Below are 16125 nucleotides of genomic sequence, written 5' to 3'. Positions count from 1 at the left end.
CTAACCTACCTCCTGGTACATTCCAGCTAAACAAAAGCACTAGAGTACGGTGCAGAGCAGGATTGGTGAGGGGGATGCTGAGGTAGGGTATGGCCTAGGGAGGGTCTCAAGGTTCAGTCCTGGAGGGACATTTGGCCCCTGGACCTCTGGTTCCCCACCCCTGTGTCAATTGTTTAAAAAGTTACTTCTTATTATTAAGTACGATGACCTCGTTATACATGTTTTCTTTTAATATGATTATTAATTTTGCTTTTTAATTTAATTAACAAGCTGCATTCTTTTTACTTGACAGGATCCCATAATAAGAAGAATCTCGCCCACCTTTGGTCCAAGATTTGGCGGAACGCTGTTGACTTTAACTGGGGAATACCTAAGCAGTGGGAATTCCCGAGAGATTTATGTTGGCAGTAAACAATGCAGGTTGACAAGGTATAACGTGAAACAATGTTTTCAGTGTTGTTAACGTACAGGCTGTTGTTATTTTATTAGTACTGTTCCATTAGATTTATGTTCCGCCCTTCAACCCAAGGTGACCAGGGTGGTACATGAAAAAACATAAAACGTATAAATCAAAAGCAGCAATATAAACCGATATCAGAATGCGGAAGCATTAAGATAGCAAGGATCAGAAACCTCAAACTTTATTTACTGAATTACTTAATCACATATTGTCTGCATATTCAAGAAAAAACAACATTGCATTATTATTTTCTCAACAGGAAGTTAACCAGTGCAGTATAGACAATCTGTGGGCCTGCAGTGTGTAAGAGAGAGACCTCTGTGTATTGCAGAGACCCCCAAACAGTGCATTTCTGTTTATCTCTCCCTGTTTTTCTTACTTTTTTGGCCGATGGATGTCTAGCCTCACACACTATCTATGGTGGTGGAAACATCTTTCCCTCACTCTAGTGTTGTCTCCCAAGTGCATTTTTTTATTAAGAACACAATACGAGTCTTGCTGCGTCAAGCCTACCTAGTTTAGCATTCTGTTCTCACAGTGGCCGGCCAGATGCCTATGGCACCTGACATTATTGTCCAGCAGGAGTGGAAAAACAGCCATGCATTTGGGTGGAAGGTGCACATAGGAATATGTGGGAAGGGGCTACCTGTGCTTGGTGAACCTAGTGTCAGCGGTGAGGGACGAGCTTTGCCTCCTTGTAGTTGTGTCCCAAATTGAAGCCTGCTTACTTTGTTTCCTGAAGATGCTCTGGGTACCACCTCCCCCCAGTTCCATTTTTAAGTCAGGCTAGACTGCAGGGGTCAGCAAACTTTTTCAGCAGGGAGCCGGTCCACTGTCCCTCAGACCTTGTGGGGGGGGCGGACTATATTTTGAAGGGGGAAAAAATGAACGAATTCCTATGCCCCACAAATAACACAGAGGTGCATTTTAAATAAAAGCACACATTCTACTCATTCAGAAACACCAGGCAGACCCCACAAATAACCCAGAGATGCAGTTTAAATAAAAGGGCACATTCTTCTCATGTAAAAACACACTGATTCCAGGACCGTCCACAGGCCGGATTTAGAAGGTGGTTGGGCCAGATATGGCCCCCGGGCCTTAAGTTGCCTACCCATGGGCTGGAGTATGATTCTAGAGAATGTTGGTAGAGTCTGATGGAATTTTGGAACTATATTTACACACGGAGAGATGCAGTTCATACTACGTGTACTAATGAGTTTTAGCCTTCCTGTTCCACTTTCTTCCCCTTTGCTTCTGTTTGCTTCTTCATTTTGATTTCTGTTTGGGAACTGGCGTTGTGTAATGGATAGAGTGTTGAACTCAGGAGCACTATTGTTCAGACTCCCTCTTCACCTTAAATCTTGCTGCATAGGCTTGAACAAGTCACTGCCTTGGTTCAGACAGAATATTGGCCTATTAAACAATGCTTGTGCCTGGGTATTTCCCCCACTCCTTTTTCATGTGCCAAACTGCAAAAAGTTTCAGAGTTTAAGCCACAGTGTTGGGCTTAATTTCAGAACTAGGATATCAAGTTAGGGGGTTGTAGCCAATGTTATGTAATTTAATGTCTAACTTAGGCCCATTAATTTCAATGAACTTACTCTTAAGTGAGACTTGGCTAGTTTTAGAAAATATGCAGCATGTATTTTCTGATAGCGATTATAGCAAACATTTTCCCCTGCGGATTCTTGTGCAGAGTGTCTGATAATACCATAGAGTGCTACACTGCTCCGGAAAGAGAAGCTTCAGAGTGTCATGTCAGAATGAAAATCGATTCAGCGGTTCGTTCAGCAGGTCATTTTACATACAGAGAAAACCCTACTGTTTCTAAAATTTATCCTGCCAAATCCTTTCTTAGGTGAGTAAAATTTCCAATAAATATATTCCTAGGAATGAATGAGCAAAGTGTGGCATAGCTTTCCAAATCGCCCAAATGGATTTGCATTTTTATTCATAAGTAATATTCCAAGCATTTTTATATAATTTGGATTCCACTACCTCCCCCCAAAATAAAAGGGGACAATTTAGGAACCCTAATCCCATCATGGTATTACAGTCTCCGTTCACACATATTGGCTGCATATGGCTATTATGCTAACTAGTGCTTTAGTGCTATGTGAATTAGACTTTGTGAACTTGCACGCCCCCTCACATGCCCCTTCTCCTTTGGTGTAGTTATGAAGAGGAAATACAGAGCTTCTACTTCTGTTTTAGATTAACCTTAGCTATGGTTAGTAGAAACAGGTCAGCTTCATAAACTATGGGTTGAAGTTGGCTTGCTTCATCTAACCCAGGCATCCCCAAACTTCGGCCCTCCAGATGTTTTGGACTACAATTCCCATCTTCCCCGATCACTGGTCCTGTTAGCTAGGGATCATGGGAGTTGTAGGCCAAAACATCTGGAGGGCTGCAGTTTGGGGATGCCTGATCTAACCCTAGCTGAGATAACCACAGCTTGTCCAGGTTTGCACAACACAGTAAGATGAAGTTAATCGAAAAGAAAAGTGAAAGTTTTCAAACTTCTCATGACCAAGCTGAAGAGTAGGAGGAAGTGCGTGAGCCTAAGCCCTGCATAAGATCAGTCTCATAACACTAACTCTAGTTTAGCATTATGTCTGAATGAGGCACCTCTCTCGCACTCACACTCTTACACACATATATGGGAGCCAAGACATTTTGTCACCTGAAGTGAACCACAGAATAGTGCCTTACCTGGCCAGGAAAGAAGGGGTCAGTGAAGATCTACATCAGGAACAAGGTGGGGGAAATCAAATCAACCTTATGCAGTGGTTGAAGTGGGAATAAAGGGCCACTGCAGCGAGTTAAGGGGACTGCTTTATATAGGTAGGGTTGCAGTTTCTGATTTTGTGTTCATCTCTTTCACAAGGCCATTTTTAATCTGTTGAGTCTAAATAACATATTGATATTTAAGAAAATGAAAATGCTGATCTGCATCTTGGATTGGTATTTGTTTTTATGATTATTGTTTCAATTTCTTTTTCTCAGTGGTGGAAGCACAATTACAGCTCAGGGGATCAATCTGAATTCAGCACACTCTCCAAAGATGCTGGTAACCGTCCCTAAGCTGGGCAAGAACTTTACTGTGGTAAGTGTGTAGCATAAGTGCTAACTTTAGATTGATATGCACATACCTTCAAACAGAAAATGCAGCACAATCCTGTGCAAATTTACGCAGAAGTAAGTTATACTGCGTTCATTGGGACTTATCTTCAGGTAGGTAAAGATGCATTTAAAATTTTGAATTGTTTGAGATGTTGATTTTTATTCTGCATATCTCTATATATCTTCTAGTTTCTGATTAACTGACAGAACGATGCAGCCTTTTGAATTAAAGATGACAGCAGCTAGTTGCATTCGGAGGCTTAGCTTTCTTTAAAGTCTCTAAAAGGGGTTTGATGGTATACATGGGGAAACAGGCATCACAGTGCAGGCCTATATGCCAGCTGAGCTTTCAAATACCACAAAGTATATTAAGACCAGCCAAGCATGTTGAAAAATTCTTTGTCATGTAGGCTGCATTTTATTCTTGTTGAAGAAGTGCCATTGTCGTGGAGAAGTGTGTATACAGTATAGAGGAATTGAAGCCAGCATGGGTGGAAAAACATGTGTGAAGTTGGTGTGCATGTTGGCCTAGCACCTGTTCCTAGTTCCCCAAACTATGTTTTAACAAGGCAGGATCATTAACATCCGAAAGAGCCCTTTCAATGTGTGCAACCACCACCACCTTGTCAGTCGGGTGGATGTTTTTATTTCCGTCTACTTTTTTCCAAGTCTGTTATTGATCGCCTAAATCTTCCAATTCACATTGTTAGGCATCCATGTTTTAGATTCTCTGTGAAAGGCCATTTATCCTCTGGGCTGCCACGATGGTCGAGATGCTATAACGTGCCACTTTTTTACCCCTTGCTTTTACCTGGGTCAGCTACCAGGTGATGCCCTGAAGCACACAGATCTTCTTCCACATTTATCCTGTTGTTGCAAAGGTTTCTTAAAAATCAACTTAGATACTGGAGTTCAGGTTTTATGGGTCATGGCTTGCTTTCATTGCCTCATAGGTCACAATTAGTGTTGAGGCAAGAATACATATGCCTTCCTATTGTAAGCCATGTGTATTTTTGAAGAAGGTTTCCTTCTTTCCTGCAGCTCACTTAAATGCTATACATATTTCAGCAGCACTCAATTTTTTGCAAATACTTACATTTTACTTTATTCTTACAACAAAGAATAAACACTGCCTGAAATACAGTGGAAACATTCAAGGCAAATGTTTTTTAAAAGCCAGATAAAATAGGTGGTATGTTAATTTAGTCTTGATCAGATGGATTTGGATTTTTCCCCCTTATAGATTATCAATGCAGTATTTCATGAAAAGCACCACATTTTTCAATTCCTAAAATCAATTTCAGAGTAAGAATGCCATGTCAAATTACCTAGCAATAAGGGCACAACAAATGCAATTTCTCTTGACCTTCCCAATCAGTCACATTGCATCACCACTAAAGAGTATTATTAGATTTATTTATTTTTTATCGTTCTCTGAAAGCATCCTTTTTTTCGAGACTGGCCTGATAAAGTAAAGAGCTATAGACCCTATTCTAATAGATGCCCACAAACTAGGTTATAAGTGTCACTGTTATTAATTTAAAAGACATTGGTACTCTGAAGTAAATCAGATGTACAATGAATTTACGTTAATGAAATCAGTATGATTACCAGTATCTGTTCTGATGTATACAAGTGCTTCTGTGTACGATCACCTACATATAAAAAATAGAAATATAGGTATCTTTTAAAGTAGTTATTAATGAAAAGGGATATAATTGCCTGAGGCCATTGCAGCAAACATGAATGTAGTTACATGCTTAGTCTATGACTTGCTAGTATTATTTCATTCTATTTAATGTAAACGGAACGCAACATATTTACATGCACACTCCTATGCATGCTTACTCAGAAGTCAGTCCCACTGTCTTCAATAGGGTTTACACCCTATGTTTATGATTGCCAGCACAAGCATTTAATTTAAGCACCTTTAACTTCAGTTGGTACCCAGATAGCGCTTAGTGCCGGCAATCTGCATGTGCTCCCTTGAGGCATACATAAAAGAAATGTGCAAGATTATGGAACAATATCTGTTTTCTTATTAATAAGGCTTGGTCCACAGATGACACAGAATTGAGTGGTGGAATTACCTGCATCACTTCACTCTGTAGCTTGGGGAAAATAACTTAATTCTAAACAAACAAACAAACAAACAAATGCATGCTCTATTATGGTTTTTTTTTAATGGCTTTCAGATAGAAAACCAGCACACCAAACAGATGACCTTATATTTCGGCACTAGCCTGGTAGCCCATAAGCAAGAAGGAATTGCTTGCAAGTGCATGGAATTCAATGCATCTGAGAGAACTGGCTGGCAAAGGAAGACCAGAGTACTTGTTCTTCCTCTGTGCCCAGCATAGAAATGCAGCCGGCTGCTGCTGGAAGGACAGAGGTGTTTGTTCCTCTTCTGCCAGCCTGCAGTGGGAGTAAGAAGAATTGCAGGCTAATAACTTGTATGGACTTGCGCTTATATTTACAAAGCTGGCTAACTAAGCTAGGATTTTTCTCCTTGATGTGCTAGTTTTCTGGATAATTTTAAAAAGTGATGACTCCCACCTGCAGGCTAAGCAGTACTGTCCTTTATATTGCCTTGTTCTGCTGCACATGTAGACCTGACCTAAGGACAACATTGGACCTCTTGGAGATGTTGGGTTTTGAGAAGAATGCGTGAGGGTTCCTGCAGTATCTCAGAGCCCTCACACCTCCTTCCCAGAGCCTGGTGCCTCAAATGTATGATTTGCAATAATTTAGGTAGGACAGTGGGGAAGAAAACATTCCCAGCTGCTGCCAGTTTTGAGTTTGAGATGCCCATGGCATTTTTGGCAATAGTCTGGAATGTTTCTTCCATTGTCTTAACTAAATTCCATTGCTGGGTTATTTTTCTTTCCGCTCCAGCCTTCAACTGAATGAAAGACCACAGTCCTCAGCCATGTACTATTTGTTCTGTTCTTTCACGTGAAAAAGCAATGCAACTGGGACAGAATCTTCCATGGGCATACAAACCAACAGCCTCAGATTAATTCTAGAATGAGTTTAGGTAAAATGGCAGAGGTTTAGAGTTCTGTGAGATAAACTGTGTGTTATTCTGGAAGATCTTGGCCTGATCTCTTGACTTTTTTATTTTTAATTAAATACAACATTAGGGAGTGGCTGCTAATCTGATTGGACCAAGGGGCACAGAAGCTGCAGGCATTTAACCCCTTTTCCCCTGTACTGTTTTCCGGGTGCAAATCTCTGTCAGTCGCCAACTGACATATGTGCTAACTGCTATTTTCTCCATGGGGTGGGGTGGGGGGTGGTGGAATGCAGATCTTGAAATGGAGACTTATATTCCCCCCCCCCGGTTGAAACAAATGTGGAAGTCAACAGGTTTAGAAGCTCAGTGTGTACTGAAAGTGGGCACATGGTTTTGTGTTAATATGTAGGATCTCATTTAAGCATCCATCCCTTGGTGGATAAGGAAACCTGTATCAGTGGAAATAAGACCAGAATTTACAACTTCCCAGAGTTTTCAACATAAGAACCATTTCCCAAGATGGTAGGAGTATTGGACACTGTAGCTGGACATAAAAGTAGAAGACAACTCTGAGTGTCCAAGACACACATCCATAGACTTATTTACACACACAGAGAGAGAGGGAGGGAGGGAGGGAGGGAGGGAGGGAGAGAGAGAGAGAGAGAGAGAGAGAGAGAGAGAGAGAGAGAGATGCCCCTAATATACAGGTGAAACTCGGAAAATCGTTGAAAAGTGCATTTATTTCAGTAATGCAACTTATTATTTTTAATTTTAATTTTAATTTTTACAAATGCTTTCTTTTGGAAATTCCATATTAATAAAACAAATAGTTACAATAATACAAAAATAAACATCGCTATGACATTTCATTAATTACATTCCATTTATAATTGACCCGCCTAACGACAAATAATTACAATTACAACAAATAAAGGCTTGACATATCTTGCTTTGCATGTCATGCATCTATTAATCCAGAATGTGGCATCTAGACTGGTGACTGGGAGCAGCCGCTGAGACCACATAACACCGGTGTTGAAAGACCTACATTGGCTCCCAGTACGTTTCCGAGCACAATATGGTAATTCAAAGTGTTGGTGCTGACCTTTAAAGCCCTAAACGGCCTCGGTCCTATATACCTGAAGGTGCGTCTTCATCTCCATTTTTCTGCCCGGACACTGAGGTCCAGTGCCGAGGGCCTTCTGGCGGTACGCTCGCTGCGAGAAGCCAAGTTACAGGGAACCAGGCAGAGGGTTTTCTTGGTAGTGGCACCCGCCCTGTGGAACACCCTCCCACCAGATGTCAAAGAGAATAACAACTACCAGACTTTTAGAGGACATCTGAAGGCAGCCCTGTTTAGGGAAGCGTTTAATGTTTAATAAATTATTGTATTTTAATACTTCTGTTGGAAGCCGCCCAGAGTGGCTGGGGAAACCCAGCCAGATGGGCGAGGTATAAATAATAAATTATTATTATTATTTTTTATTATATTACTATCTCATATATTGGTTTCACCTTTTAAGTTGCATTACAGAAATAAATGCACTTTTCGACGATATTCTAATTTTCCGAGTTTCACCTGTAATATTACTAGGTGAGTGTTGCAAAGTATGTCCATGATTAGAATTAACTTTGCAATTTTTTTAAGTGAGTGAAGTTTTATAATGGAAAGCTCATATTGCTGCTATGTTAAAAGAATATGCAAGCTATAATTGGGACAATTCTCTGAAAGCAGAAATCAACAAAAAGTTGAAGTCAGCAAGCAGCCTTTCATATAAAATGTTGTGATACTCAATTGTCTACTTATTCAGTTTCCTTTTCTTATTTTAGGCATGTAAACATCTAATACCTCTTTTCCCTCCTTATTATTTTAGGAATGTAATCATCGTTCTAATGCTGAAATGATCTGCTGCACAACTCCGATGCTAGGATCATATAACCTGACACCACCTTTTGTGACAAAAGCATTATTCATTTTTGATGGAGTCATCTCACCTGCGTTTAATTTTGTTTATGTGAATGACCCGGTCTTTACCATTCCCTTAAAACCAGTGGTGATTTCCAAGGGAAACCAAAATATAGTGATTAAGGTAAGGGCTATTTGGTTTTAAATGTCGTAAATGAGCTTGCCCACGTCGCCCCAAGGAATTCTGAGAAACTTGTCTGGAACCAATTGGGATCTGAAGCAAGCAACACTGTGGACATAATTTTGACTGGCATACAGATGGGACAAGATGTGAGAAGCTTGGGTTAAATTTAGGTTTTCATGTATATTTAGTTTCTGTCAGTGCTTTTTTTTGGGGGGGGGGTACTCAAGGATACGCAGTTTCTGCACCTTTCCCCCCCAAAAGAAAAGCACCTAGTTTAAAGTGTGGCACTTATTGTAACAACCTCATAGTGAGTACTGGCACCTTTCTTCTAGAAGAAAAGCACTGGTTTCTGTTAACGGGCATGCATATGCCTGTAAAACAGTAAGGAATTTGGTTATATTTTTACAAGTGCCCAAGAGCTTGTGTTGTTGAGTAGCAATACATCTTTAAACCAAGATTGGGTCAGGTCTAGAACTCTGCTGTCAGTTATAAGGACCCACTGGCTTTTCTTTTCTTTTCTTTTTCTTTTTAAACTGTTGCTAAACAGTTTTACACCCCAGGAAGCAGACTTTAGCACTGAGGAGGACCACTAGCAATTGTGAGCGGGACACAGAGGCAGAAATGAACAAATTCCGACCGTGTTGGGCAATTGGATAAATGAAACCTGGCAGATTTCACTGAAAATTTGACATGTGATAACTAAAACTGATCCTCGTTTGTGTTTGCTTTCCTCCAACTCACTGATTCAGTTGGCAACAAAAGTAAACCTGGTTAAGGAGTAATGTCAAGCCTTACCTTTGTTTGTGCCTTCGTCAGCAATTTTGTAGTTGCAAGCGATTTCAGCACTTAATCCCGAATAACTCCCTACAGACTTCCGAATATAGTTCACTTTGGCCGAATATAGTTCACTTCCAAATATAGTTCACATGTGAACAGTATGTATCCTGTACTAAGCTCTTGCACTAGTGTTAGTATGTGTTTTAAATGTCAGTGGTGAGTCCCTACTTAAAATGAGAAGTGCATCATAGGCTAAACTATTATAGTTATTCAGTATCCTCCCCCACAAATCAAACTCTTAAGTGAGAGGCGCTCATAAACTATAGGCCAGCTTTTGAGAACTTGTGTTCCTTCTGTCAAAAGGTCACTGTAGGCCGAATTGGCAGCATTCTGAGCTTTATATACACACACACACACACACACACACATACACCAGAGACAAGTTTACATGCCTCATAATCACGTTTTGTCATCCAGTAATTAAGCAAGCACAGCATGAAATTAAATGAGCTCTTGGTTCAGTGAACAAACAGTTCTTAGCAAACCAAAATTCTTTTATCTGTCTTCTTAATTAGTGTCAGAAGAATAGAGGAGCCTTTATCACTTGGTTTTTCAGTAAAACTAATCTAATGCAGCACATTTTCCTTTCAGCAAGTGAACATATTCGGGCCAAAAGGTTCTTTTTACCTCACTCAAAGAGAACAGAGTACTTTATGCCACTGCCACCACTCGAAGAAAAAAAATTTCCACAGCTCTTGGGCAACATATCTGGACAGTTGTTTTGGTTTTCAGTAAAGAATTGCAAAGAGCCCATGACAGATACCCCCATCTTAAAAGTCTGTCTTTGTGACTTCAGGTAAAGTCAGGCTGATGCTCCTGGCATATTTAAAATGGTGGCCAGGTACAGGGTACTCTATTTACCACAGCAGATGAAGCATGTCATTTTGCAGGTCTGGGGCTTTTGTAGGGGAAGTAAGAGGGATTTTTCTCTCCTTCAAAATCCACAAATATATTTTTAGGCCAACTGAAACTCCAGAGTCCATATTAGTTTTACATTTTGAGGCAATGAATGACATCAAAGAAAGCATATCTAGCTAGTTAGACAAGCATCCTTTGTCTAGGCTAGGGATGGAGAAGCATCAGCCCATGGGTCTACTTAGACCTCTGACCTACCCATTTGGGCCACAAAACCATTTCAGCCAGACCATGCCACCAGGTATGGGGAAGGTAAAAACCTGGCTCAGCCAAAAGCGGGTTATCCAGTCAGGCCTTCAGAAGCCCCCTTGCACAGCATCTTGAAAGGACAGAAGTAGTCACTGGAGACGTAATTGTAGCATCAGTTGACTGACAAGTCAATAACTGTGATTGGGGAATGCATGTCAACTCAAAAGCACTAAAACCTGCAGACAATATTTCAGGATCCAGTGCATTCCCTTTGCCAGTAAGAAACCCAAGTATTTGTCTGGATTTATTCTGCAGTTGTAATAAATGGAAAATTACTGAACTCCTTTGCAGGATTGTGCCGAAGTGTTGCTATGTATTACCAAATTGAAAGAAATTAAATAGGGACAGGGCTCTCCCTGTGTGTATCTGTGATTTACAATGGAGCTCCTAGCATTTCATTGAAGTTCAGTCTATCCAAGTCATCTTGATGAATTTCTAGGATTGTTTTACAACACCTGAAGCCCATTTGGCTGGATCCAAACTGCAGCAGCAGCAGCAACAACAACATCATCATCATCATCATCAACAACAACAACTTATTATTTATACTGCACCCGCCTGGCTGGGTTTTCTATGGCCATTCAGCAACTTGTTGCATTTGTATGCAGTTGAGGGTAGAAGTGGCAGATACTTTTCTGTTTAGCCATTTGAAGATGGTCTTTGGACTTTTGAAGACAGTCACTAAAACCAGTCTAGTTACAGGTAGGTAGCCGTGTTGGTCTGAGTCGAAGCAAAATAAAAAAATTCCTTCAGTAGCACCTTAAAGACCAACTAAGTTTATATTTTGGTATGAGCTTTCGTGTGCATGCACACTTCTTCAGATACACTAGAAACAGAAGTGTCAGACCCTATATATATACAGAGGGTGGTGGGGGTGGGTGGGAATGGGAGATGGGCTGATGGGAGTGGAAAACCTGTAGATGGGTGTTAATGGCTGCTGATGGCTGCAATTAGTCCTGGGCTGAGGTGCTAAAGAAAGCTTGATCATGCATAATGAGATAAGAATCCGATATCTCTATTCATCCCAGGTGCTTCCATGGTTTTAAGCTTGGTAATGATTTCCAATTCAGCAACTTCCCTTTCCAGTCTGTTCCTGAAATTTCTCTGTAATAAAACAGCTGCTTTGAGATCTTGTATAGAATGTCCTGGGAGATTGAAGTGTTCTCCTACTGGTTTTTCAGTCTTATGGTTCCTGATGTCAGATTTATGTCCATTTATCCCATTAAACCACTGAGCCTAGGGCTTGCTGATCAGAAGGTCAGCGGTTCGAATCCCTGTGACGGGGTGAGCTCCCGTTGCTTGGTCCCAGCTCCTGCCAACCTAGCAGTTCGAAAGCACGTCAAAATGCAAGTAGATAAATAGGAACCGCTACAGCGGGAAGGTAAACGGCGTTTCCATGTGCTGCTCTGGTTTGCCAGAAGCGGCTTTGTCATGCTGGCCACATGACCTGGAAGCTGTACGCCGGCTCCCTCGGCCAATAATGCGAGATGAGCGCGCAACCCCAGAGTCGGTCACGACTGGACCTAATGGTCAGGGGTCCCTTTACCTTTACCTTTATCCTTTGGCGTAGGGTTTGGCCTGTTTGTCCAATATAGAGAGCTGAAGGGCACCGTTGGCATTTGATGGCATACACAATGTTAGAAGATGAGCAATTAAATAGTCCTGAGATGGTATGTTGGATGTTGTTGGGGCCAGTAATGATGTTGTCCGGGTGTATGTGGCAGCAAAGTTGGCATCTGGGTTTATTGCAGGCTCTGGTACCAGTGTCCATGTTAAGTCTGGTGGTTGTATTATTGTGGGTGAGGAGTTGTTTAAGATTGGGTGGCTGTCTGTAGGCAATGAAAGGTCTTCCTCCCAGAGCTTGAGAAAGGGAGCTGTCATTGTCCAGGAGAGGCTGTAGATCTCTGATGATGCGTTGTACTGTTTTAACTTGGGAGCTGTATGTGATTACTAGTGGTGTTCTGTTATTTTCTTTTTTGGGTCTGTCTTGCAGCAGGTTCTCCCTAGGTATCAGTCTGGCTCTGTTGATCTGTTGTTTAACTTCATCAGGTGGATATTTTAGTTCTAAAAAGGTTTGCTGTAGATCTCTTAGGTGAGATTCTCTGTCTGTAGAGTTGGAACAGATACGGTTGTAACGTAGGGCCTGGCTGTATACGATGGATTGTTTGGTATGTTTGGGATGGTAGCTAGAAGCATGTAGATATGTACTGGGATGAATAGAGATATCGGATTCTTATCTCATTATGCATGATCAAGCTTTCTTTAGCACCTCAGCCCAGGACTAATTGCAGCCATCAGCAGCCATTAACACCCATCTACAGGTTTACCACTCCCATCAGCCCATCTCCCATTCCCACCCACCCCCACCACCCTCTGTATATATATAGGGTCTGACACTTCTGTTTCTAGTGTATCTGAAGAAGTGTGCATGCACACGAAAGCTCATACCAAAATATAAACTTAGTTGGTCTTTAAGGTGCTACTGAAGGAATTTTTTTATTTTGCTAAAACCAGTCTGTCAGCAAGCAATGATACTTGATTTAATGCATTCTAATTGCCATTCAGAAAATCAGTGTGTTTCTAAGTCTGTGGAAGGAATCAATGCATTTCAATGACCACTCACTGTCATTTGTTTTATTATATCTCCTTAATGAAAATGTTTAGCAAGGGGAAATGAGCTTGGCTTGGTAAAGCTTACCTATTATCTCTTTTTTCTTTTGTAATTCATTTTCTAATTCTTTTTATCTGTTTTTTCCTAGGGTAATAACATTGACTCAGAAGCTGTTAAAGGTGAAGTGTTAAAAGTTGGAAGCAAGAACTGTGAGAATATTACTTTGAAGTTTCAGTCTGTTTCCTGTACTGTTCCTAAAGAGCTGCTAAAATCCAACCATGAACTAAACATTTGGGTAAGATACCTACCCTAGCATTGCATACGTGGTGTAGTTTGAAATGTCACTTCTGTACTAATAATATTTGCACTATTGAAGTTCTAATTTGTTCCTTGTGTTTATACATCATGCTTCATCTGAACTGTTTAAACATTTCATTGGAAGCAGCGCTTGCAATTACTTGGTGGAAGAGCAGCCAAAGCTGTCCTTTAACCACACTGACTTTGGTATGAATTGGGTGCTTCCATGCCTCTTCCCTACGTTTTTGTTGTCATTCTTGTTGAGAGAATGGGTGTTCTCATCGTCTGCTTCACTGTGACGACTTATCATTATGAAGGCAGGAAAGATCTCCCATTACACTACCCTGTTGCATTATCATCCCCAGCTGAATGTGTGAATTCTCTGCTTTCATGGCCCAATTTTTTTAAAAGAGCAAATTACCTTGATAGTCTAAAACATGGGGTTTATCTTCCAATAATTCTTGATATTTGTATTGCTGAATCTGTTCAAACGTGGGCAGTATCCCAGGCTGACTTTTCAATGTTTTGATTTCCAAGTTGAGCTTGTTCAGCTGGCCAGTTTCAGCCAACAAGAGATAACTTTAACTCTGGCCTTAAACTGGCAGTTCCTTTGATTAAGGAATATACTGAGGTTTGGAGGGGTTGCAACACTCCTGCAGAATCCTGATGTTTCCCTCTGAATTGTGTTCAGTCCTCCATTTTCACAAATCCACCCTGGATAGATTTGTTATTAGAAAGCGGAAAGCCCATTCTGACTCTTTATATCTGGAAAAAGCCATGATGGAGGGAATAAAGAATAAGCTCCCATCTCCTTCCAGTTCTGCTACTCTAAACGACATTGGAACCAACACACAGCTGCTCTAAATTTTAAAAAGTTAGGTGATCCAACCATAGACTTGCACATATTTCGACCCTAAGATTACACATTGGGAGCTAGGGGTTAATGTGTGGCTTTGTCTTCTGGTACTATCACCTCTTCTGCACTAAGGAGGAGTTGGTGTGATATTTTCAGGAACAGAAAGCGTAACATGTATGCAGGTATGATGACATTCCTCAGCCTCAAGAAAGCCAACTATTAATTGAAGTGTCCTTTGCAAAAGTCAGTGTTTAGATATGTTTTCTGTTGTCGTATATTTTGCTATATAACCCTGGCAAATCTTTTTTGAAAATTTCAGAATCCATGCCTTTGTTATATAAATGCTGTGAATTATTTAGTTATCATTTTGGAAGGCATTAGATGTTGGCACATTCACAGTGCACATCCAGCTGCATTTCTCAATTTGGGAAATGAATGGGGCCAACATGCATGAAATAATGCATGCAAGGTGGCAGGAGTTTTTGTTTGTTTACTTTATTATTTTTCTGCTTATTTGCAAACTGATTATGCGCCCAGCATAAAAGGGAGACTTGCAAATCTATCATTCCAAATTGGACTGGATTCCAAAAAAGACAGAAGGATTGCCAAGTGCATTCCAACTCACTGAGATACTGTCATATGACACTAAATACTTTGGATTTCCTGGTTGATTAGTGTTGCTTGTTGCAATCTTCTCACTGACAACAACAGAACTGGTAAGGCAGACTCATTAGTGCAATAGAAACTTAAAGGACATTCCTGAAAAGATGCTAGATTTCATGATGAAGCACACTTGGCATTAGCTATTCTTTTAACAAAGGGATGCAGCTTTGGTAATTGCTTACTGACACAGCCAGAGTAAAATATTAGTACATATAGGGAGGCCAGTATTATAAAAAGTGTACCTGACAACAACTAGGATTCCTGCTAGCATAAAAGATCAAATTCCCACCACCACTCCAGTTGCCTTTGAAATGCCCCCTCCTACTTAACCTCAAGCATAGTCCATTATGAACTGATTTGAGGAGTCCTGTCGAGGAAGGCAGAATGAAGCTCTAGCCGGTGGCATTTTGAGTATAACCAAAGTTGTCAAAAAGGTATCTAAGCTACTCTCTAGTTTTCCAGTGTTCCAACTGCCTCACTGCAACTGAGTCTCTTGCTGGAAATGGCTGCTAAAGTAAACATTTTTGCATCCTTCACTCGAATGCTGTTCGCGTCCCTCACAGCTTGCGGCTCAAGTGGCAGATGCAAAGGTGATACAAGCATCTGCCAATGCTCAGATTTTCTCTGTTGCTGAATCTCTTGAGCTGGAAAAGGCTACCCAAGAAGCCAGGTGTTAGTCCCTCACGGGTCAGGGCTTTTCCACTATGTTGCCAAGTCTGTCTTTATTATCTCGGTTTCTGGCTGGTGCTGTAGTTAGAAGGAGCTTTATTCTATTATTTCTAATAAGGCATCTAATGTGACAATAGGCATTATATAAATTAATAAAATCAATCAACCTCTGGCCTTGAGAATAAAAAAAATGTTAGGAAACAATGAGAGAGAGGACTAGCATGTGTGAATTGCATGGGTATGTTGGCAGTGGCGTTCTCTTATCAGTCCCCCAAATGAAATTGAGCTGTTATTGATGGGAGTTTTAAAAGCTAGCTATGGGTTCTTTGCCTTTTT

The 16125-nt window shown here is 40.8% G+C and overlaps 1 protein-coding gene across 1 annotated transcript in view; it reads left to right on the top strand.

Moving 5' to 3' along the window:
* The window catches only part of MET (MET proto-oncogene, receptor tyrosine kinase), a 92685-nt gene that overhangs the window by 60877 nt on the left and 15683 nt on the right, over positions 1 to 16125 (top strand). Inside the window, exons 8-12 of the mRNA XM_088676507.1 lie at positions 293 to 429; positions 2160 to 2321; positions 3470 to 3569; positions 8477 to 8692; positions 13453 to 13599. Coding sequence (XP_088532633.1) covers positions 293 to 429; positions 2160 to 2321; positions 3470 to 3569; positions 8477 to 8692; positions 13453 to 13599 — 762 coding nt within the window. The remainder of the gene's footprint in view (positions 1 to 292; positions 430 to 2159; positions 2322 to 3469; positions 3570 to 8476; positions 8693 to 13452; positions 13600 to 16125) is intronic.

This window comes from Zootoca vivipara, chromosome 9, assembly GCF_965207765.1.
Source record: "Zootoca vivipara chromosome 9, rZooViv2.hap1.1, whole genome shotgun sequence".
In the NCBI taxonomy this organism is placed as follows: Eukaryota; Metazoa; Chordata; class Lepidosauria; order Squamata; family Lacertidae; genus Zootoca; species Zootoca vivipara.
The sequence above is the reverse complement of the archived record's forward strand: the minus strand, read 5'-3'. Positions and strand labels throughout refer to the sequence as shown.